Source organism: Carassius carassius, chromosome 48, assembly GCF_963082965.1.
Source record: "Carassius carassius chromosome 48, fCarCar2.1, whole genome shotgun sequence".
NCBI lineage: Eukaryota > Metazoa > Chordata > Actinopteri > Cypriniformes > Cyprinidae > Carassius > Carassius carassius.
This window is the reverse complement of record NC_081802.1, coordinates 10893149-10917455: the sequence shown is the minus strand read 5'-3', so window position 1 is coordinate 10917455 and position 24307 is coordinate 10893149. Positions and strand designations below refer to the sequence as shown.

General features: G+C 37.8%; 1 protein-coding gene across 3 annotated transcripts; it reads right to left on the bottom strand.

Moving 5' to 3' along the window:
* Positions 1 to 1708: 1708 nt before the first annotated feature.
* Positions 1709 to 23950, bottom strand: LOC132131353 (SH2 domain-containing adapter protein F-like). Of its 3 annotated transcripts, XM_059543374.1 has the most exons (9): positions 23789 to 23950; positions 23121 to 23173; positions 22576 to 23007; positions 19706 to 19856; positions 15504 to 15716; positions 7861 to 7938; positions 5797 to 5962; positions 4884 to 5003; positions 1709 to 2666 (listed from the first exon to the last, which is right to left on the bottom strand). In XM_059543374.1, the coding sequence occupies exons 3-9, from the start codon at positions 22912 to 22914 to the stop codon at positions 2480 to 2482; spliced, it is 1254 nt and encodes a 417-aa protein (XP_059399357.1). In that variant the 5' UTR covers positions 22915 to 23007; positions 23121 to 23173; positions 23789 to 23950; the 3' UTR covers positions 1709 to 2479. The 3 variants fall into 3 exon arrangements, with proteins under 3 accessions (XP_059399357.1, XP_059399358.1, XP_059399359.1); XM_059543375.1 differs by lacking the exons at positions 23121 to 23173; positions 23789 to 23950 and adding an exon at positions 23057 to 23094; XM_059543376.1 differs by lacking the exons at positions 7861 to 7938; positions 23121 to 23173; positions 23789 to 23950 and having other exon boundaries at positions 22576 to 23088.
* Positions 23951 to 24307: the final 357 nt, after the last annotated feature.

Sequence of the window (24307 nt, the reverse complement as noted above, 5' to 3'; positions counted from 1 at the left end):
ATGTCGCTCAAGTGCCGGTAACATGATAATGACGGCAGCTCTCGCAAACGCTGTTGATTTTATCCACCCATTGGTGCACATCTGGGCCCCCTTTTCACTGCGCGGCTTTTGTCGGAGCTTGCGGCTGAGAAATGCCTCTCTTTGTAAGGCCTAATTATTCCATGACTAGTAAGAGCCTAATTACCAGAGGAATTAGCACGGCGCTCATTGTGAGGAAGACGTCGTAGGGCTTTTGAGGTATTGACACGGTAGATGAGCTCCCCCTTTCAGCTCTTTAAATTTTGACCGATATCTGGTTACAGTCTAGCAGACACACCTGTCGAAACGGCTTTCACTCCAAGAGTGAGTGTGCGCCTGTTTTGTGGAATGTCTGAGCGAGATTAATGCGTTTGTCTCGGACAATGTGATACGAGGCACTCGAGACACACATGTGGACATGCCTGGATGTGTGTCAGAGCAGCTGGGAACAATCGGTACAAGTAGCCAATGCAGAAATCACTAGCATTGGATGCCATCCGTTTTAGGATCATGATTTTTTGGGCTTGATTTTTGGGCATCGAGATTGGTGTGGTTTGAGTGTGAAATTAGTCCTGGCTTCGCTCTGATCGCAGGTGTTTTTTTCAGTGAGCCCATCTGATAGATTATCATGTGCTGCCAAATATGCACTATATTGCGGCATAACCTAAATTTTGATAGACATCTTGAAGTACACCTAATAAAAATTTGATTTAAAAAATGCATCTCGCAAACAACCCTTATTTTCCCCTTTTTTATCTCACCATCTTCTGTAACAAAGTCAGAGGGATGAGTACCGATCTGAACCACCTTCTCCACTCGTCACACCAGTAATCATTCTCCGCCGTTTCATTTGGCAGTGTAATGAAAGCAATCCCAGAACGCTTCACTTCGGCAGAACAGAGATAATGAGGAAGCACACACATATGAACACACAGACATCGCTGCTTGATTTAGGAAGACTGTCTTCTGTGGGCCACAAAGGGAAAATCTAAATCTTCAGACTCATGCTTAACATTGTCTTCGCAATCTTTTTGTGCATGACACATGCTCCCAGGATAAAAAAACGCATCTAGTAAACATTAACGCATCTCTCTGTCAATCTAAACACCATCTTCTTTGTCTCTTGATAATAAACAATGTGAAACTATTAAAGTAATATACATGGCAAGCTACAGCAATTAAATTGACTGCTGGTGCTTGCTACAATATCAGTGTCTACTGCAAATACTAAGGTTTAAGTATTTGTGTAATCTGTAGTTACTACTGTACCTGCTAGTTACTTTAAGTGATCTAATTTTTGAGTGTATAATATTATCAAGACTATGGGGTGGACTCTTTTGGATTAGGTCAGTATGCAACAAACCAACAACCACCTAGAACTCCCTATTAGGAACCAACTACCCAGAATTTCCTCAGAACCACCCAGAACTCTAACAACTATTCATAACATTGCCACAGCCCCCATAGCAACCACCCAACTACCTAAAACACTCTAGTTGGCACTAAGAACACCCTAGCAACTGCCTAGAACACCCAATCATCCACACAGAACATCCTAGTAACCATTCAGAACACCCTAAGAACAAGATGGTTTTTCAATGACAAAAGTAAAAATACATTTAAAAGTATCTGAAATTGTCACCAACTGACATGAAATGCAGTTTGAAGCATCTGTTGTTTACAACTAGCGTTCTCTTTAGAACGTTTATTATACAACACATATAAATCAGTTTAAAACAGCAGCTACAGAAACACATTTTTAAACATTGTACTGTACCGGTGACCTAATATACCAATTACACCACATCATTGACTTCATCAGTTAGATTCAGCTACTTTCCTCAACATAAGTTGCCAACATGCACTTGATCTATGACCAGCCACAGTGACAAAGTCTAACAAAGACAATGTAGGAACTAAAAGGGCTTTCTGAGGACTACTGTCTTGAATGGACCAAACATTTGTGCATGGTCTCAAGGGCCTTACTAGAAACAAAAGGCTTTACAAACTTTAAAGAGCAGGTAGTCATAAATGGCCATGTGGAAATGTCTTTAACAGCAGCTATAAAAATAAAGAGGCCGTCTGCTCTTCCTAAGAGGCTGCTAATCGATCAGTAATCATTAGTGGTGGCTATTCCAGATGACTCTACAAGCAACAGGTCTTGCTGCCAGCAGTTTGGTATAGTTCACAGAACGGTCATTCGGTGAGATGAAAACGGTGTTATTTACAAGAATGTGAAATAGCATGTGAATAGATCTATTTGATCTTACATGTCCAGTTTATAAGTTGATGTCCTTAACCAGATGGTGTTGTAAAATCAAAAACATAAGGGACCAAAAAGTTTGTGTACATTGTTGCTGATTTTGTGCAATGTTCATCCAAGAACTCTTCATTCCCAATGGAATATCCCTTGGCTGTATGTTTCCACCCACAGCAATGAGGACTGCAGTCCTCTGACCCATCAGAGTGTCTGAACTAGCACAGGGAAGAGCAAGGACAAGTGTTCGGCTCCTTTGATGGGGAGTTTGTGTGTGGTGTAATAGTGGATCACTTCAGGGATGGTGTCGAATGGAGGGCTGTTCTGGCCCAGGATATAGCGGCCATCTTTGGACTGGCTGAACTTCATGTGCATGAATCCCTGGCAGCTCCTGAAAAAGAACGTGCAAAACTGCCATTAATCTTCAGGCGAGTTGGGCAACAAAATAAGCTTGAAAATGCTTCCCTCAAAACAAAACAACAAACTTTATTCTCTTCTGCAAAACTCACAAATGAATTATGCCTGTAAATCAAATAAATGCTTTCCCCAAAAATAAAAGAAAAAAATAACTGTACTCTGTTATATGAAATGAAAATAATAAAATAAATTAAAAAAACGTGCTTTGCTCGCTTTGTTCTATGACATGCAAGAACAATAAGCCTGAATAATCAAATAAATGCTTCCACAAAATCTAATATTACATTTTTAAATACTTTGCTCTATGAAATATATAATAAACCTGCTTTCCTGCAAATTAATAAAATGAAAATACTCTGCTCTGTTCTATGAAAAACAACAACCACCAAGTTTTACAAAAAAAAAATATATATATTTTTTAAATATAGTAATAGTATGATACCATGCCATTATTGTGGTAATTTACAGGACTATTAAATATAAATATGACCAGGCAATCAAACAGCACCTTAGCATTATACCATCATTGAACAAGAGTGCTGGCATGCTACTTTTTTATTTTTTAATTTTCTTAGGAAATAAAGATCTGTAAAAGAGATGGCAACAAACTAACCACAGATACATTCCGATCATTTCATCATGACTTGACAGCTTTAGTATAACCTGATCCCTGGGTGGGGTTGTGAATCTGGTATTTGGGTCAGCACTGAACAAAAGATTACTAGTGATAAATAGGACAATCTGAGTGATGATGTCAAAGAATATCATAACTTCAGCATGGCCTGGTGTGAATATTATTCTCGAGCTCCCCTTTAAGACGGCTCAGTCCAAAAGGCTGGATTTCTATGTATAGAAACAGGAATTCATTTGTTAGTTTGAAGATGTCATACTAACAGCATTCACCTTAATAAGTTTGAATGAAAACACATTCCCGAGAGCATCTTTCTCACTCCTTTCAAACTCAAACGAATGTTAAAGTGGTGCATTAAAATTCAAGACTTAAAGTGTTCAAGGAGCATGTCATCTCCAACAAGGTATTATCTGCCAGGTACGTGATGAACAGAGTCACTTATAGGCAGATCTCGGCTCAAAATAAAGCCTGTGAATCTCACTGGCGGCTCGTTCAAAGCTCTCGACGTTGAGCCGCTGTCACTTTGATTTGGTTCAGACCTCTGAGGCTGTATGCTTCCCACATTATGACATCAGACAGCGTCATTCATTCATTCCCACTGCTGTCGTGTGACTGCGGCTGGAATCAGGCTTTTAAAAATTCGATTTCATGTGAACAAAGTCTCAGCATGTTTGTGAACGTGTTCTGGAGTGTTCTTGCCTGTGACTTATAAAGTGTGCTTGCAATACTAGGCGTGTGTGATTACGGAGCGTGTTCAGGTGTGCGAAAGCCTTCCCGCTTGTGCCTGCGGCTTTTTGCAGGTCATTCATATTCATTAACACCACCAGGAGAAGCTTTGTGAACTGGAGAGCTGTTCACCTGCCTGATAACAGCTCGGGAAGAATAAAAGAAAACGACGAAAGAGGAGTGGGATCAGGGGTTCTGGATCAAGAGATTTGACCAGATAAGCACAATCGCTCGAGCTGATAGCCTATCGAAAAACACATCAGTGTGCAAATGAGACAGCGCCGTTTTGTCCAAGGAGGCAAGGGAGAAAAAATTCAATCAAAAACACAATCATGAGAAAATATATTATAATTATGAGAAATATATTATATTATGTAAAAATAATAATAAATAATAAAGGTCAGATATAAATATTTTAAATGCACATTGTAATGATATTTAATTACAATTGATATAATATTATAATTGTAATGTATACATTCATAAAATAGTTGGAAATATATTTATTATATAACATATTATATTTTATTATATAAAATAAATGAAATAGATGTAAGATTGCAAAATATAATTAAAAACATTATATAACATTATATTATTTTCTTTGAAAAGATTGACTCTACTGATGGGTGAAAAAAGAAAAATTGTAGGTCAGAATGAAGAACAAAAACAGCTAAGATACAGACAACTAGACACAAATGAAGCAAAACACACGGCGATTAGCTGAAATGGGGTAATGGGGATGAGATTTGCTCACTTCATTTAATGGTAATGGAGGGAATGGAGAAATAAAATGTTGCTATGGTGGATGGAGGAAGAGGTGCAGTGCTGTACCTCAGAGAGAGAGAGAAGTCCAAGCGGCTGGTCTCGCTGTTTCGTACCAAATAACTGCACTCCTTACAGAGGGTCAGCAGAGACTCGGCCTCAGAGCGCGAGAGAGCGCCGTGATACCATCTGAAAGACAGCATGCATGCAAAGAGGTCAGCAAATCATAACAGAAGTCATTAACCTATAAATGTGTTATAAATACAGTACTAAAAACAGTTCATTTAATTCTAAAACGGTTTAAACATATTAAATCACACTTCAAATGTGTTGAATGTGACACCTGTAAACATTTTACGAGTGAGTGAGTGTGTGTTCGTGACTGTCGTGGCATGTTCCCCTGTGAGACCCCAGCTGCTGTTTGATGTGTCTGGGGAATTTTGTATCCTGAACAGCTGACTAATTTGCAGCAATATTTTGGACACACTTGACTGCGCTTTCTAATAGCTTAACCATGCACACCACCCCCATAAACCATATTCTCATATCCCTAAAATAACACTCTAGGCTGACGGTCCCAAAGGAACAAGCCATCGCAGTGAGACCATCAAGTGCCTTGAAAAAAATAAAAAATTCTGTTACCATTACCTCCCCCTCATGTCATTCCAAACTTGTATGATTTTTTCTTTTGTCTGTGAAACACAAAATGAAAAAAATTCTTGATGTTTTGGACCCCATTGACTTCAACTGTACAGTTGCAACATTCTTCAAAATATCTTCTTTTGCATTTCACAGAAAGAAAGTACATTCAGGTTTGGCACAACATGAGGGTGAATAACTGATGACAGAATTTCAATGTAGAAGCCACAAGATGCATTATGGGATAGCATTGTAATTGTGGTATTCCTAGCTCTGCAGTCTCCGTTCCTCTCTTAATTTTTTCTTCAAACCTCTAATTGTTTGTGGTGCTCGTTGGACGTACACTTGTTTCTCCAGGGGCAGGGTGGGATCCACTCTCTCTCCGATCATGGAATGAGGATCGCTGGGCTTGCGTAGCTTCATGCTGCCTGTGGTTGGCAGAGGCCTGGAACACCTCAGGCGCTCTGTGGGAGAACAGGAACGGTCCCACTCAGCACCTTCAAACTGCACTGCATGGGCACAGTGAGAGAGAAAAAGACTTAATTCAATGTCAACAGCAGTAGAAAAGTGACTGAAAAAGTTGTTTGAAACAAAAAGTGTAATAACTAGGAATGACATGACTAAACAATAAAACTCGATCATGAAGATCTCAGATTTTGGGTTCACATGATGAATGGTTTGTGGCATAATGTGAATAAATCTTATTGCATGGGGTTGTGCCACCTATCGTGAAGTGTCATCAGTCGAAAATCCGGTTTCATAAACCTGATATTCATTAGATATGTTTGTCACATCATGCCTGGTTAGGACAGTAAACATAGCAGGAGGAGTCTAAACCAGAACAGCAAAGAGTAAAAAAACAGGAGGGTTGTAGGAAATAAACGTGGCACATTTGTAACAGATTATTTGAGTTAAGAGCCAAATAATATAATGTGAAAAAGACTGCTGATCTAGAGAAGGGGTGAAATCAAGTATCAATCCGAGTGTGAAAACTAGAGATGCACAAGTTTTCAGCACATTATCGATTATCAACTGAAATTTTTAATGTATTGGTAGATTTATCGGTAGATATCGGTAATTTTATAGGTAATTCTACATGCATTTTTTACATTTAGATTATCGTTGTCATCCCTAATTCAACTGTGCTGTCAAGTGTGGACACTAGGGATGCACAATTTATCTGTACCTAATTGGTTATCTGCCAGTATTTTTTTATTTATCGGTAGGGTAGATGTTTAATTCTACATACTCATTTCTTGTGTTTTTGCATTTAGTAGGGATGCACTATATTATCAGAACGTTATCTGAATCGGCCGATAAAGGCATAAAATATAAACATCGACCTGATATGAAAAATTATGCTGATATGCCTTGCCGGTATAATGAATAACGTGCTCAAAGTGTGCTAGCGATAAGATTACATCAGCAGTGTGGTCATTCTTAAAGAAAACCTTTGCCTGAATGATGATTAGATTCACTTAATTTTGATTCACCGCATTTAATCTGAGAATGCAAGTACAGAATGACTGTCAGTTGTGCAATAGAGTAAACAGTTACTAGCACTTCCAGCAGCAGCAGCATTATAATTATTATTATAATTACAATATCTGGCATTTATTGGTGATCACCTATTGCCTTATCTGTATCGGCTAGTGTTATTTTAGTATCATTTATTTATATTATGATATTTATTGATATTTTCAATTAGCTTATTTTTATATTTTCAAACTTTATTTAAATCTTAGCATACGTTTTAGTAATTTGAATTGTATTTGTCATTTATATCGTTTTTGTATTTTAATATTTCTATTAAGCTTAATAATTTATTTCATTTTAGTTTTATTAATATTGTTACACCTTAACTTTACTTCACTTCTGTTTTAATTTTCATTTAAGTTAGACAATTTCATCTGATATTTATATCTGTTTACGTATAACCGTTTTATTTCAGTTAACGAAAATAATTTTTTCGTTACATTTATGAACTTTTTATGCCTTTTTTTAAATGAGACCGATGGAGAGCTGACAGTAAAGCATTGGGTGGAGAGAGGGGAGAGGGATCGGAAAAGGACCTCGAGATGGGAATCAAACTCAGGAATTCATGTCGATGCACTATCCACAAAGCTGTCGGCACTGACAACGAAAACTACTATCAGTTAACAATAACAACACTGATATCGGCTCGAATTGTAATATGGTGTCATCCCTTGTGAAAACATAACTAGAAGGCAGAACTGACCTCATGCAGTCATCACATGCTACTGTGATGAGAGAGCAGCACTGAGTGGGAGTGATTTAAATCATATGGGAAGCAAACGGGAGTCTTCTAGCAAAATAGTGAATCAGCAAGCTCGACAGATACAGGGCACTGGAGGGGTAGCAGTAGGGAGAAGGGGTCAAAGTTCACCTTGCTCGCCACAGATGAGCTCCTCCTCCAGCTGTCCGACCGGAGGAGGCCATGGCAGCTCAGTCAGATCTTTCATATCTATGTCGGCACAGAGCGAGAGAGCGATGAAGACAATGCAATACAGAAGGAGAATGGTGAGAAACAGTGATAACTGAGAAAAGAAAGACAATCCACTGATGTCAGTGTTCACACATTGCTAATCCGGCAGGAAATGCAATGTGAGAGCTGACTCAACATCTAATTACCATCTCAATCCTATAAATCTCATTACCAACACATATATACACACTCAAACAGGAGCCATTGTGATGTATTAAAGCTAGAGATGCACATTTCGCTGCTTTTGAATTCCAATACTTTCAGAATAAGTACTGAATTCCATTAAGAATTTAATTGATGTTGTATGTTCTACTAAACAACTAAAGGTCTGGTCCAAAATTAATCTTATTCTCAGATTATTTTAGGAATTGGTTTTAATTAACTATCTATTTGTCAAACTAGAATGGGTTAAAACTTCAAAAAGTGAAATTATCGCCCAAAAACTTGCATTTGGCCATCCCAATCATCTCAATTCCCACACTTACATGGGGTGTCTTGTAACACATACAAGCACATCACACTCTCAAACAGGATTACAAGATGAAGGATAGGCCAAAGGGGAGGTTTGTGACATCTTTATAAACAGACCACCATCCGACACCTCCACCCCCTTCATCGCGACCTCTCAAAAAGAACACGACGGGGTGATGTTTGGAAAAAGAAACAGGCGGGCCCATACTTCCCCCCACTGACTGGTGAATTATTGAAGACAGAATGTCACAGACTCTTTCACCCTGCTCCCTGTGCATTATTGATGCCTGGCGCGGTTCAATGGTCCCATCTGGAGAACCAGAATCAGAGAGTGGGCCCGCTAATCATCCTTCAAACCCGGCAAACCCTCTATATATAATCTGCCTAATTCCACCAATAATGCAGATGATTTCACATATAATCCAGTGTCATTTTTAATAAACCAACTAAAGTGAATAACCATGCAGATATACTATACTACACACCTCTGGACTGGAAAGAAATTATGATATGGATGATAATGATACTCTATGAACCTACAGGTGCACATGCACAGCCATCCACTCTGGCTTGAGACATTGATGGCCCTTAACTGTAATGCTCTACATTAACCGTCCCCTCACTTCTGCAGTTCCAGCATGCCTGTCAGACACAGTCAGGCTGATAAAGGGCAGTGCATCAGTGTCTGTTAGTGGGTCTGCAAAAAAAATAACTCACACCAAAGAGTGCCAGCCACTCGCCACAAAGGTCATCTCTGGGCTACGATACATCATGCTGGGACAGATGGCCACACCATTCGTACATCATTACTACTAAAGCACAAAGCTACAGAGAAATGCATCTCTGGCTAGAAATGTGCAGAGATGGCAGATTACTCTAAGTGTGAGAGCCCATCTGGAATAATGAAAGCCTCATTTGAGCATGTAATAAAAAGAAACGATATTACATCACTGAAAACCTGTGATTAAGCCTCAATTTGCACAATAAATGTTATTACCGAAGGTCCAAACAAACTCGCGTTTTATGCTTTGGTAGCATTTTAAGTTAGCTGTAAAACCTCATCTGGAGGATTTGTTTTCTTGGTGTCTGGATTCAATTAACACATTGTGGCATCTAACATGCACATATTTTATTGTTAATGTGACAATTAAAGGGACAATAAGTAACTTTTTAGGTATTTTATTATCTAAAATCAATATTTTTATTCATAAATATGCCCTCAATGGTGTACAAATACCTATGCCAATGTTTAAACTAATCCTCGTAAATGAGGAATTTATTATCTTTATATACATGGGAAGGGTAGGTCGACGGAGGCTTCCATGTAGTTCCGCCATCTTGCAAAACTATAATAGCAGAGAGGGACAAAAAGTACTAAGCCAACGCGTTTTCGGTCAGAGCCAGAAACGCAGGTGCAGAGCAGTGAGAGGCGCTTGAAACTGCACCGGCAAGTTTAAAAGTCTGGATTGCATTCTTATTATGGACCATACATATGCCACGCCACAGGAGAATAAAACATCGTCGCCAAAACGAAGTGCTATTAGAAGACATCCTGTCAAAGCTTTTTGGTACATAGCGCCTACCGTAGATGCAACGCGCATTTGAAAAAGCAAGGCGCTGGAGAGCAAAATTAGTTTGAATGCAAAATACAATTTCACCACTAGATGGGAGTAATTCCTACTTACAGTCCCTTTAAGGCTGGGAGATACAGCTAAGTAAATCTCAATATTTTGCAGCCATTTTACAATATTAAAAATATATCTTGATCATCACAATAAATACCTAATTACAAAGTGTTTTTATATTGATTTTCACTAAAGTAACAAAAAAAGAATACTTAGTCTTGTCTGCATATTACATTATGCATATAAAAGTATATTATATATACTTTTTATTTTATATATACTTTTTATTGCATCATTTATATTGTTGATTCATTTCACCTGGTCACCAAAGTCATTGTGAATATCATAAATATTTTATTTATATTTACCGCACATACACTGTACTACTAATGGTCACAATGACAAATAAAGTTAACGTGCTATTTACCTCAATTATTGTTCTCGTAATTACCGGAAAACAGTACTAAGAAGATCCCATTTCTCCCCTTTCATTACATTCATCCTTTTACGCTCCACTGTCTGAGCTTTTTATCTTCTGTAAACCACTTACCGCCCTCTTTCCTCTCTCGCTTTCATTTTTCCTCCTAAGTGAGATGATATTCCCTCATCCACCCCCACCCCCCACCCCCACCCCACATGTATTTCTCCCTCTCCTGCCTCAGTGTACTTGCACGAGAGCGAATTACCAGGACATGCCTTTTCATTACTGTCACAAAGAGAAAAAGAGAGAGAAATAGAGGGAAATAAATTGATATAGGAGCCATTCTCGTTTCCCTCTGACTTGCTTACAGTGGTTTGACAGACCCAGGACAAGCAAGCCTCCACTTTCTCTCTCTATTTCACTCACAGCAACCATGTACCCTCAGCAGCCCTTCCAGCCAAACCAAATCCTCCACACAACTGATCCAGTGGCACTTCGGTTTGGGCCAAAGCCCTCCAAGAAAAGTGTGCAAGAAGTTTTAAAGGGGACACGTTCAGAAATACATCTATTATACATCCACTTAAAGATTTCATGCACAATCCTTCATTCTGTGACTCCTTTAAACCCCGAAACCAAGTCAAGAACACATACAAGCCTTGATGGACAAAATGATGGACAGCTACACCAGAGTTCAAATCCTCTATTAGTGTGACTGGATGATCTACAGTCGGTGGTGCATTGCTGAATGCATCTCTGCGGTTGATTAGTGTGGTAATGAGTGTAGAGAGGCTTGAGGGACGTGCTGGGCTGCCGTGTGGCTTAAGTGATTGTGGTAATTGAGTGGATAGTGACAGCTTTGCAATGGCCTAATTAAGACTCACTGGACAGGGGCCAAGATTTTACCATCATAGTCACACTTTTAACAACCGAACCGAGATGGAAAATGGAGTAGAAATTCAAATAAAACTAAACCATCTGTTGTGAAGGCATGTCATCATATAAGCAAAGGAGTCTGGGACATGTTTTATACAACATTACACTGAAAGATAGCACTAAAAAGCATTGCAAACAGCTGTGAAATTTTTATTTTTTCCCTGAGTGGCACTTACGTTAGTAGGTTTTGCTACTATACTTTAAAGACTACATGGTAATGACCACTGTTGTGATTGGCTAACTGCTTAGAATGTGAAACAAATTAATTTTATTTTTTCCCTGAGGGAATGTTGCTAAGCTAATAACCCAATACTTTTGAAAACGTGACTATCACACAAATTTTGGATAAAATAGTCTGTTTTTAAATTAAATTAAACTACTACGTTTTATTACAAAGCGAAAAATCACAGCATAGTCAAAATGTCTCTCAACAGATTTTTTATTTTCCCCCCACAACAAGTTCAATGCAAACTCCACCCTACAGCCAAATTGAAAGATTTCATTTGTCATGTCATTCAAAGTGCCAACTGCACAAGCACCAAACTCCTAACCCAACCTACATCTCAACATATATAATACAATGCCTTTATCACTGTGTAGAATAATATTAAGTATGTCTTATTCTGTGTGAGAAGCCACATCATCTTACTGAGGGATTTATTTCAAACACTTAACTGATGTTGTGAAATGAGTTTGGAGTAAAAACGTTATTAAATGTGGTATTTTAGCACACTTTCAGGTGGAGCAGCACTTACTACACAGAGCTGTAGTTCACTGAGAAGCTACCCAAACAGATTTCATAGCTAATGATTTCTTCGATTTCATAATCGCAAAATAATATCGCAATTTTTTTGCGTAACTTGTCAGTGAACTACGGCTCTGTGTAGTAAATGCTGCTCCATCTGAAAGCAGTGATGATGAATTACTGCTGATTACAGAACCAGCTTTACTAACAAAATGTGCATGACAATCACATTCGATTAATCGTGCAGCCCTAGTCTATATTTTCATCTTCACTGCGTTTCAGAAACGTTAACTGTAAACGCATGACACATAATCATTCGTGCAGGTACAATAATGCGCATGATGTTATTGTTTACACGGTCATCAAGGATACGCAGAGGCAGAGCAAATGTGGACAGCCATGTCATCAGCCAGAGTTGACTAATGAAATCTTGGGGGCAAATTATTGCCTTTCTGTGGAGAATACATACTGCTTTAGGGTACATTTACATGACAACGATGTGCTAAAAATGGAAACGTCTTTCCTTTGCATTTTTCACGTACAGACAACAATGTCAAAACAATCAGATTCACCAAAACAACTTAGAATGCTTTTTTTTTTTGCATGCCAGGCCAGTAGTTGGCGATGTCGCTTTGTAAACAAACACTACAAAAACATGTAATAAGCAAGCGCATGACATCACGATTTTCATAAATTCATGTTTTGAGTGGACAATGGTGTCATTTTCAAAAGATAGCATTTTCAGGCACCCAAAACACTGTTGTTGTGTAAATAAATGGCCAAAGCACATTTTAAGTTTTCAGCTTTTACCGTATTTTCAGGACTATAAGTCACACTTTTTTTTCATAGTTTGGCTGGTCCTGCGACTTATAGTGAGGTGTGACTTATTTATCAAAATTAATTTGACATGAACCGAGAGAAATGAACCAAGAAAAAACATTACCATCTACAGCCGCGAGAGGGCGCTCTATGACACTCATTGCTCCTGTAGCCTACACTGAGCAGCATAGAGCGCCCTCTCGCGGCTGTAGACAGTAATGTTTTCTCTTGGTTCTTGGTTCTAAATAAATGCGACTTATAGTCCAGTGCGACTTATATATGTTATTTTCCTCGTCATGACGTATTTTTGGACTGATGCGACTTAATAGTCCGAAAAATACGGTAGTTGAAAATTATATGATGTAAACGCCACTTTAGAATTTAGCCATATCACTTTGGCAAACAAAACAATGAAATTAATCTTTCACCTATATTAACTGAGCATCTGATTGGCTGAAGGTTTTGAGACGATCCAATCACAGCCCATTTCTCAAATTGAAAATGGCTGAATATGTGCTAAAGATTCTTTAATGAGTCCTTCAGTCTCTCTGTCCCCCTCAGCTCATCCCACTCTCAGTCCAGTCATCTTTTCCCCTCTGTTCTACCGAGTGTGATAATCACCACAGCTGGAGGGGTAGATGGGGGAGGTGGTGGATGGAGATGCCCCTGCACCCCTGCGGTGGTTAATCAGCCCGAGTGTGTCAGCACTACAGGAGGACAAACCTGTCCGAGCTGAAAGGGTGAGAGAGGGAGGGAGGTTGAAGGAGAGAGGAGGTGTCAGCGTGTGGCTGATTGCAGCCCTCCATTCGCAAGGCTATAGCCCCCTCCTCACCATCACCCCCATCTCTGTACACAAATCTCTTCACTCAGACCAAAACACACAAGTGCTTTAAGCATCGCTATTCAGTGGTGGAGCTGTGCAGCTACTAGAAAATGTCCAAAAACACAAATATTGGACAACTGAATAGTTGATCTTTACGAAAGACTCAATTTACAAAACACTGATTTCATTCATTATCCAGTCCACTATAAAACTGGCCTCAAAACAGTAGTATATTAAATAGATTCAACTTGAAACCCATAGGCACGTTTCCAAACTATTTAATCGTATCGATTTTAATTTGAACACGGGCCCCTTGCGCTCACTTTCGGTCTCTCAGCTAAAAATGCACAGTGCTTCTGCAGCAGTAAACCATTGCCATTTCGATGCTGGATAGTGCTTTGCTCATGGCACTGCTGACCACTGGTTCTGCTGTACTGAAGCTCAGACATGCTGAGAAAGGCCTTAATTAATGGGAAAAAAGTGTGTGTTTGTGTGTTGGAGGTGTGCATGGTGAGCCAGGCGGGGGATGATTTATTCCAGTGTCACCTTGACCCCTGACGCACAGATACAGCTCAATTAAACAGGATTGCCCCCACAGCACTGCTTTCATCTACTGCCCGTCAGTTCTGCACACACCAAGGGGCCACATTCACTGGATCTAGTAACATCCATATGAAGTGCTTTTCACCTTCCTCTGCCATCAAAAAGCAAAAATGTTAATGTCCTAAACTAAAATGGAGTTACATGAAGAATTGATTCCTACAGGCTGTTGTTTCTTCTGTGGTTCCTAATAGCAATTCTAGGCTTCTGTTTCCAAAACACTTTAAATCATTATCCAGAGATCTATAAATCTGGCCTCAAATCAGTGGTAGAACATGAAACAGAATCAACATGAAACCTTTTTTTTTTGAAACATTTGCAACCCTTTTACTTCCATAACGTGACATGTTTTCAAGTGAAATACGATATTCATTGATTTAATCAGATTGATTTTCCTTTGCACCTTTTTCTGCCATAGGCAATAATAAAAAATACTTTCCAACTTAATCCTTCAATTAAATCTTGCAGTTATATTGGATGAATCCATTGGGTGGTGTTGTGGAAATGTGCCATCCATATATTTAGTCATTTCTAGTAATATCTTAATTTTTTTCATTAATTTACTTATAAGTAACTTTTAGGATAAAAAAAAAAAAATTTATTCATCATTTAAGTAGTATTGAAAAGTAAAAATGTTATTTAAAAACAAAAGAATTAACAAATTAATGAATATATGTATTTATTATTTATGTACTTTTTAATAGTTCTTATTACTTCATTTTAAATTATGTAATTATTTTACATTAATTCTCTCATTTGTATTTGTTTGTTTATTCTTATATTTGTTAATTAAAAAAAAGTAAACCATATAAAAAACTAATACATTTAATAGTCAATGAAGACATGCTGCTTTTACGTTTTTAAATAAATATATAATTATTGTGCATATTTTGCTTAAATTTAATTGAAAAGAACATCAGTGAGGTAAATTAATTTTAAAAGCACTATATAACTCACAATAAGTAATAAACGTTTAAATGAGAAATTTAATGATAACTTTTGATGAAAAACTTAATAAAACCTGAGGAATAGACAACTTTAGTTTTTTTCCTTCTTCAGATTTTTAACACATAAAACCAAGCAAGTCAAAGCGGCTAGTCTGTCTACCTGCAAAAGCCTTGGAGATGTGTTCCTTCTTCCACTCCCACGGCTGATCGTATTCGTCTGCAGGCCTCTCGTCGTCCTGCGGCAGACTGCTCTCCCTCCCCTCCTCGGGCAGATCCTGCTGCCCTGGGACGCGCTCCTCATATGGGGTGTCATAGAGCTGGACCTCCCCTCTCCCCCAACCTCCTGCTCCACCCCCAGCTCTCCTCTGCAGCTCTGCAACACCAAATAAACCAGGTATAAACTTTCTTCAACCCTAATCGTGCTCCGTTCTCTTAAAAATAAAGGTGTTTCAAAAGGTCCAACATCTGGCTTTGTAAGATTACTGCCATAACACTGGGTTTGAAAGTTGAGTCAGGCATTTTCTAGAAGTTTCATTGTGTCATGTGTTCATTAAAATGGTGCAAGACAGTCCGCACTGTTAATCAAGACACAACAATAAATCGATATGTTCCCTTGGCTCCACAGCTGGGCTCCCTCGTCTGGGCCACATTAATTATGAAAATGTCTGGTAAAGAGTGGCGGGTTATGAATCTAAAGGAGAGGCAAATTGTGTTTGCACAGCTTGCCAATTTCATATGGGAGGGCTTAACAAAAAGAGAAAGGGATGCATGTGTGCACGTAGATCGAATCCAATCTCAAGGACTGGGGTCTCTCATCCCTCCTGATGGGCATTTTCATTTCCATTATCATGCCTCTCCAACAACAAGTGTTAAAAACAGGATGTCTGAATGACCTTCAAGTGCTTTTCAGCAAAAATAATAGTTGGTTAAAAGCTTATTTGAAAAGAACTGCAAATATGAAATGTACAGTAATATTATGCTTTAATTTTAGCACATGTTAGCTTGCTGAACTGTTTTTTTGAATCAGTAGATAAATATGGACTACAGCAGTATTAAAATTCTAGACTTCACCGATAAACCGATATTTTTGTCATTTAACAGATAACAGATTTCAAAATTCTAGAATATTTTGTTTAAATAAATCAAAAATAAAACACTAATAACTAAAATCAATCATTTTAAATACGACAAATGAACTGGGGCATCAGGGTTATTATTGTTAACTAAAACTAAAATAATCTAAAAACAATTACATTTATTTACTTAAACTAAATGAAAAGAGAAATTTTACCTTGGCAACTAGTTGAAATAAAATAAGTACCAGAATAACTAAAACTTAAACATATAAACTAATAAAATAAAAACAACTAAATTAGTAAAACGTTTAAATTCAAATTAAAATGAAAAACAAAAAATCTAATTCAAAATATTAATATTAACAAAATAAATACAAAATAACAATGTTCAGCTTCACAACATTATATACAGCATGGAAAACGGATATTCATTTTGCTAATGTTTACATTTAACTTAATTACATATATCCTAATTCATTATTTTTTAAGATATTAACTTAAATATTACAATTAAATATCTACTAAACGATACAATAAATGAAAATCATTTCCAATATCAGCTAATAATGGTACTGACAGGGCCTTGTGTAAATAGCACAAATAAATAAATACAACAAAGATAAAAATGAAACCATAATTAAGTTGTTCAAGTTTGAAGGTGTTTAGGTACCGAATAATCAAATGTAAAATAGCATTGCATAGTCTTCACTGTATAAATTAAAAGATAGATTAATTCTTGTTAAAACTACAAAGTAATTTAGTCAAGAGCAGCGAGTGATTTTGTCTCTTATATTTTCTTGGATTAATTAGCAAATTAGGCGCAGTCACTTGTCAAGAGACAAAACATCCAAAATTATGATGCACATCAAATTTCTTTCTCAACCGACAGTTTCGCCCAGACGGGTATTGCTACATAATTTTGTATGTTTTTGTCCGTTCAAGCATAAGAAGAGGCTAAAGTAGGTGTGCTAAATGGTAAATTACAAAGACATACATATATTAGTCATTTGAGCTTCATCGGCGAACAGCCTAGACATTAAAAATTATGATAAGTGAGAAACCAAACAGACCCGACGTGGGACGGACTGCCTGGAAAGGAACACTGGCATGGACGTGTGTTTCAGTAGCCCCTTTCACACTACACATTGGACCTGGAAAATTGCCGGAACATTGCCGGCTCGCATTCTGTGTGAACGCAAACACGTCCCAGGATTGATTCCGGGATTGATCCCAGTTTGGGGACCTAGTAACATTGCCGGGTTCAGTGCCGGAACAAGCTCTGTGTGAACAAAAGCCAGAACTAATACCATAAAGGGCGTGTCGTAATGATGATGCAAGTTATCGCACGACTCTTTTACCGGGTGTTTTGAATGCAGATCAATGTTTGCGACGAAAAAAAAAAAGTGCAAACTGTAATGAAGCAGAGATCAGGTCGTTCCTCACTTTCCGTGCTGAAGCTGAGATCGTTCACCAGCTTTAGTGAAAGTTAACGTGCCCACCGTTTTCGACTCGTACATTACACGTCACGCCCTAATGTCACGTGTCTCCACGGAACCTTCACGGGATGTGTGTGAAAGCACGCACATATTCCTGGTAATCACTGGCTGTGTGAAAGGGGCTAGTGAGAAAGAAAGAAAGAAAGAAAGAAAGCAGGACAGAGAAGAAGCCAGGCAGGCGTACTGTAACAAGAGAAAGACAAACTTCAACCTTCACACATCCTGCTCCTATTGGGCTCCTTAGCCGTCTCCATAGCGACAAAGAGGAGCCCCTGAGGAACAGACCCTGAGGTGGAGGGAGAGAGAGAGGTATGGGAGCGTGTGTTGATGGTAAGCGTTTGTGACGTGCAAGAAAGGGGCTGCTAGATTCCCCTGTACCTGAGAATTGATGGAGAATGAGAGAAGAGATTAACCTGTAGAGATGGATTGAAAATTAAATGAGCATTAAGGTGGATGCTGGGGTCCTATGGAGAGAAACTTCCTTGAAAATATCTAAGGAATGCGTAACATTTCAGCTCTGCTCCAAAACCTAGCAAGCTTGTCTACAGTCTATACTGGCTACCTTCTAAGTGTCCGTTCACATAGAACATGTTTTTTATATTCCACTGCAATGCTTTCTCATTGTTTTCTATGTAAACATGCACTAGATGAACATTGCGCTCAGAACCTTTGCAGCATCTTGCACGTGACACAATATCCTAATAACGTGACACTCAAGGTATTTTGTGTAAATGGCCCTTAAGTTAACATCTTAACTCAAATGGAGCATCACAAGCGATTGATCTGCAGTAGCTAAATAGCACTTCTCACATGAATTAGATCGGAGCCATGTTAGCACATCACTAAGCTAATGCTAGTCATGAAGCGCTAAGTAAAGAAAATACAAACCCCAAACAAACATCAGGTACAACAGTCAAGTTTTAATTATGTTGAACTATTTAACTAAAACTTTATTTTTATTATAAAAATATTTTGCTACAAGTTAGGCTATATTCAGAACCACAACATTATAATGTACAGTATGAAAAAAATATATTTATTTTGAAATCTGCTAAAGATTACAGTTAACAGTGCTATTCAATTATGAGTGCTCTTGAAGTTCAATATTAAGGGAGTGTTAGCTGACAGTAATGGTAATTTAAAATGTAAAAATTTAGGAAATCATCATCACTATTAAAATAAAGAACATTTGAGATATATATTATGTGTAATTTATGTTGTAGAATAAAGCAAAATGTGAAAGTCTACTCAGCTAAAACCCATAGGAAATTCCTGAGGGAACCCATAGTCAATTGGCCTTCCTGGCCAACAAACTGATATCATGACTAAGCAACTCCACACAAATTTGTTATTATTGTCATTTCTTTGGACTCCACTGGCATCTCCAATGCATTTTGGGCCTGCTTCAACTGCAAACGATACATGCAATGCTGCCTCAAGATTTGGCCAGGAGCTTTATAAAGCGGTAAAATGCTGGTGGCTACCTTTTGGAATGGTCTTTACGTACTGATGAAGTATTAAAATGCTGTCTATGTTTTGAAGCAGAGATAAAATCTCTCAAATCAAGTACGTGGCTGTCAATGGGAATAAAACAATGGAACAAATTGCATGAACGCAGAACTGTAATCTGTGAGACTCCAGGAGATAATCAGAAGTGAGTCACTGTCTCACGCACTAGATGACTGGGTACTGCCTGAGAAAGACACACGGACACTGCATTCTCTCCATTCGACTCAGAGGGGAAACCATGGGAACACACACGAAAAGAAACAGGACGAAGTCTGACTGACCACTTAACACTTTCTGGGCCTCGTAGGGCTCCATGTAGCCATTGTTTTCTGGAGTGATTTGGCTTTGGGTGGTTTCGGGACACGAGTCCAAACGAGCATCGAATGGGTCGGAGTAGTCGGTATCTCCCATAACTGGAGCTGAAGGGACCACCTGGAACAAGAACAAAGTCATGTGATGATCTTCACCCAGGAGAAGGAAGACAAGATTCCTTTTTATTCAGTGCAACAAATTGAAGATTATCTCAGTTTGCTGAGGGATGAATGAAGGGAAATCACTACACAGCATGTTAATCAGTTTTTGTCCTAACTGACTGCACTAAGCAGCAAATTAAAGTTACTAACTACTGACTAATTGTTCTTATGTAAATATATTTGGTCATGGGCTCGTGGTTGTGACATCATGATTTCTGAACGACAGGTGTTTGCAATTTATCTTCTTCTAGGGCTTTGCTTTTAATCTAAACGCATTCAAAATCATGATTTGGCTGTGCAATTACAGCATCGCAAAGGCTTTGTAAAATTTGCGATTTAGTTAAATAAATATTAGTGCTGTCATAATCAATTTATCGTATTCAAATAAAGGTTTGTGTTTACATAATATGTGTATGTAATGTGTATATTTATATGTATATATATAATAAATACACACACATACACAAGTATTTAAGAAATGTGTAATATATATTTATATTTATATATTAAAAAAAAACAAATATGAATATATAAATACACGCATGTATACACACACGTAAATATTTATTTAATATTTCCGTGTCAGTTTATATATATATATATATATATATATATATACACACACACACACAGCACATACAAACACATTTAAATATACACAGCACACACACATATATTGTGTAAACACAAACTTATTTTGCAGTAAGTTTTACTGTACATATTTATTATAAATATTACAATATAATTTTTTATTTCTTTAATATTTGTAGTTATAATAATAATAACAGAAATATTATTTTTGTTCCTTTAATACTCTTATTTTATTTTACATTTAAATATTTAATAATTACAAAAATAATAACTCTTCTTATTATAATTAATCTATAGTGATATTTATATACAAGCAAAAAATCGTTAGTGTTTTGCCGAATTGTACAGCCCTACAAAAAAGCTGAAAGTAAACCTGAAGCTTTAAAATATATAAACATAAAATATTCTATATAAAAAAATTCTATTAAGAGTTTTTCTCCAAATCTTGCAAACCTTGTGTCTTCACATACTTTCAGATTGTGTATATTTAGTAACTCCAGCACATACAGTACGGGACACCGAAAACCAGCAGACTCGCAAAGACATGCAGGAGGCAGTGGGCAAGTGTTGATGAGCATGTTAGGAGGTGTGTTTGTCTCCCATACCAGGCCCGGGAGGAAGCCCTCAATCAGCTGGCACTGGGACAATTACAAAGACGGCCATATGGTATCTCAAACAAGGCCTATAGCCAATGGCTCCATGTGGCACCATTCAGCCTGCAGACCACGGCACGCAACAATCTCCCGATTTCCCACCAGACAAATCGCCCAATTGTCTTGTTGTTCTTTAACAAGAATAGAAGGACAATAAATCTCAAATGTTCATTATGCTATAAAAACTTAATTAGGATTACGGTGGAAATTAATGAAGGTTAACAGGGAATGATGTGTAACAGTGCTCGCAAGACAATGCACTTAGAGGGTCGCCATTAAATGGGGATTTAAATCGATGGCGTGCCATTGACATGGCTGTTCCTCAAGCCCAACCAATCAGCTCGCTCATCACTGGTACTGATTACGATCAATGAGACTCCACTGAAGGCTGCTATCTGTCCGTGACCATGTGTGTGTGTGTGTGGATTCCTCCACTGTCTGCCAGTATCGAGTCTCTACTCAATGTCTGATCACAGGACGAACCTTTCTGACTCTTGTGAGTATTCTCGATGGGACTGCCCCATCCCCACCAGCCTAACTAAACTCCATGTATTATTCAACAGCTTTAGCTGTGGTGCATCAAGTGGGTTTGACACCTATGGTGCTCCGAGACATGAAATCTAATGCAGGGTTAACACAGGATTTACATGAAAGATTGGGTCACACCACAAATCACTTGTTTGACAGTTTGTTTTATTTATTTCATCACCTGATGGCTTCAGGTATTACCAAAAAGTCAGATCTATGAGGACTTAACGTTTTAAAACATATTAAGATATATAATATGTGTGTGTGTGTGTGTGTGTGTGTGTACATGTGTACACACATATACCCTAAACAAATGATCTAAGTAATGAATTAATTATCTAATTACTTTAGTACATTTTACAAGGACTATATATATATATATATATATATATATATACACATACACATACATACAGATTACAAGTAAACCCATTTCAAAATATAATGAGTATTGTAATTATTTCAATTACTTTAAGTAATGTAACTGATTACATTGGATTACTTTGATAAATTTTCTAAATTTCCAACGAATGCTTTCAGCTGTTAATCATTTTCAAACCTTCAAACCAGGCAGCGTTAACCTTACAAGTAGAACTCAACACTGATTACTGTCAGACTTTCAAAAATCCTTGAAATAAGATTATAATAATTTCATTTTCAAGCACAGGTCAGCCACCACCAAATCAGACTTTAGCACCACTTTTTAACTTGAAATCATTATCTACAATACTGTTTTTTAAGTCAAATCTTTGCATAGTTATGACAGGAAACAATGGCATTGAACAGCCTCGGAAAAAATACAGTTATTACATTACTTATAGACTTATGTTAATCATCCAATACAGATAATCTCAGAATGGATAAATATTGTCTTTTTACTAGAGTACTGTCATTTAAATAACTCACCGGATCGGTTGGTTCCTCTAAAGACACAGAGCTTAGGAGAATCTTGCTCCGTCCAAGGTCTTGCGAGTCCACTTTTATAAGGCGATGTTTCGGTGAAACAACCTTGATATCCAGACTTGAGGATTTCAGAGGGGAACCGAAACCTATGTGGGACGTTTCAGTCGACCCATTGTCATTTCTAGCCCTGTTCTCAAAATCTTTATAAGGGTCTTCAAAGTCAAGGTTCTTCTGAGCACGATATGCCTTCAATATCTCACTCTCGGTGTAGTCTGGTTTTGGCGGTTGCGGGGGAACTCGTTTGCTCCCGAAACTTAAATAATCCTTTAACCACTTTGCCATTCTATTCTGTTTGTGAATATCCAACAGTGAAGGACACAAAGACTCCAATGGTCCTTAAAATGTCCAACGGTGACCTATAATGGGGTCAGGGATCTAGATTACAGATGAGATTAGATGTTTATCCACAAGCTAAGCAGAATACCGTGGGAATAATTCACTGAATTCATGTTTCAATTCAAACGAGGTCGATCCCTGGGTATGCCGACCTGGATTTGGAGGTGGTCCATGGACGGCAATGATCTTGATGTTCTCAACATCTCTGCAACAGCAGAAATAAACTTTCAGGAATAAGATAAATGCATGTGACAGAAAGAAAAATAATGTATTCAGCTAATAATATATACACACTGTTAAATCTGAGAAGTTTTTTTTCAAATATACATATATGAACAGTCTTCTGATCAATATAGACAGACAGACAGACAGATAGATAGATAGATAGATAGATAGATAGATAGATAGATAGATAGATAGATAGATAGATAGATAGATAGATAGATAGATAGATGAGCTTTTTACTTTGGTAGATGGTCAAACTAAAGCTGCAACAAGCTGTTTAAGAACAAAAGCAAACAAACTAGAGGATTCGCACGTGCTTATGATGCGCACAATAAAACATTTCAGTTCGACCATAAGAAGAAATTCTTTCACAAAACCTAAACTTCGATTAAGAACAGCTGAAAACGGACAATTCTGTGAGATAACAGCTGAGAACTTCTCTTGAAATTAAACGTGAACGCGCGTGAGCAGTCGCACTTTCAGTTAACGTTTAACATTTCACAGCTGACGTGATGAACGCTTCATCTAAAATATCATTGTAGATGTTCTGAGGTGAAATGAAACGCTGCTGAACAGATCAAGTTGTGATACTCACGTTTTTGAATCCAGTATTAAATTATCATGGAACTCCAGACGAATGTTACAATGTTGCACGAGGACAACAGCACACGCGCCGATAATCTGAAGAAGAACGCGCTCACCGCTGGAAAACAGACGAGAAGAAGACGAGAAGAACATGAAGCTCGTCTGAACGCGTCTGGTTGTAAGTGAACGAGAGAGAGAGAGAGAGCTGTGGCGTTTAAAGGGGAGGTCCTTACATCCAGCGGTGCTGTATTTTCGCTTTAGCCGATCATTATTAGAAGCTGTATGGCACAGATCTTTATTAAACATCTATGCTAATTGTCGGTGTGTTGTGTTTGCATAGTTTAAGATTGATTACTGTTAACAGCATTAAATAAATAAACAAATGAAAACAGAACATTTTCGTCTACGGTGAATATTTCTCAGAGTTGGTTAGTTTGTGAAACTCTTTCCAGGAAAAAAAAAGAAACATCAACTCTTTGAATGCATGGTCACACTAATGGGGTAAGTTGTCAAAGTGAAAAGATAGACA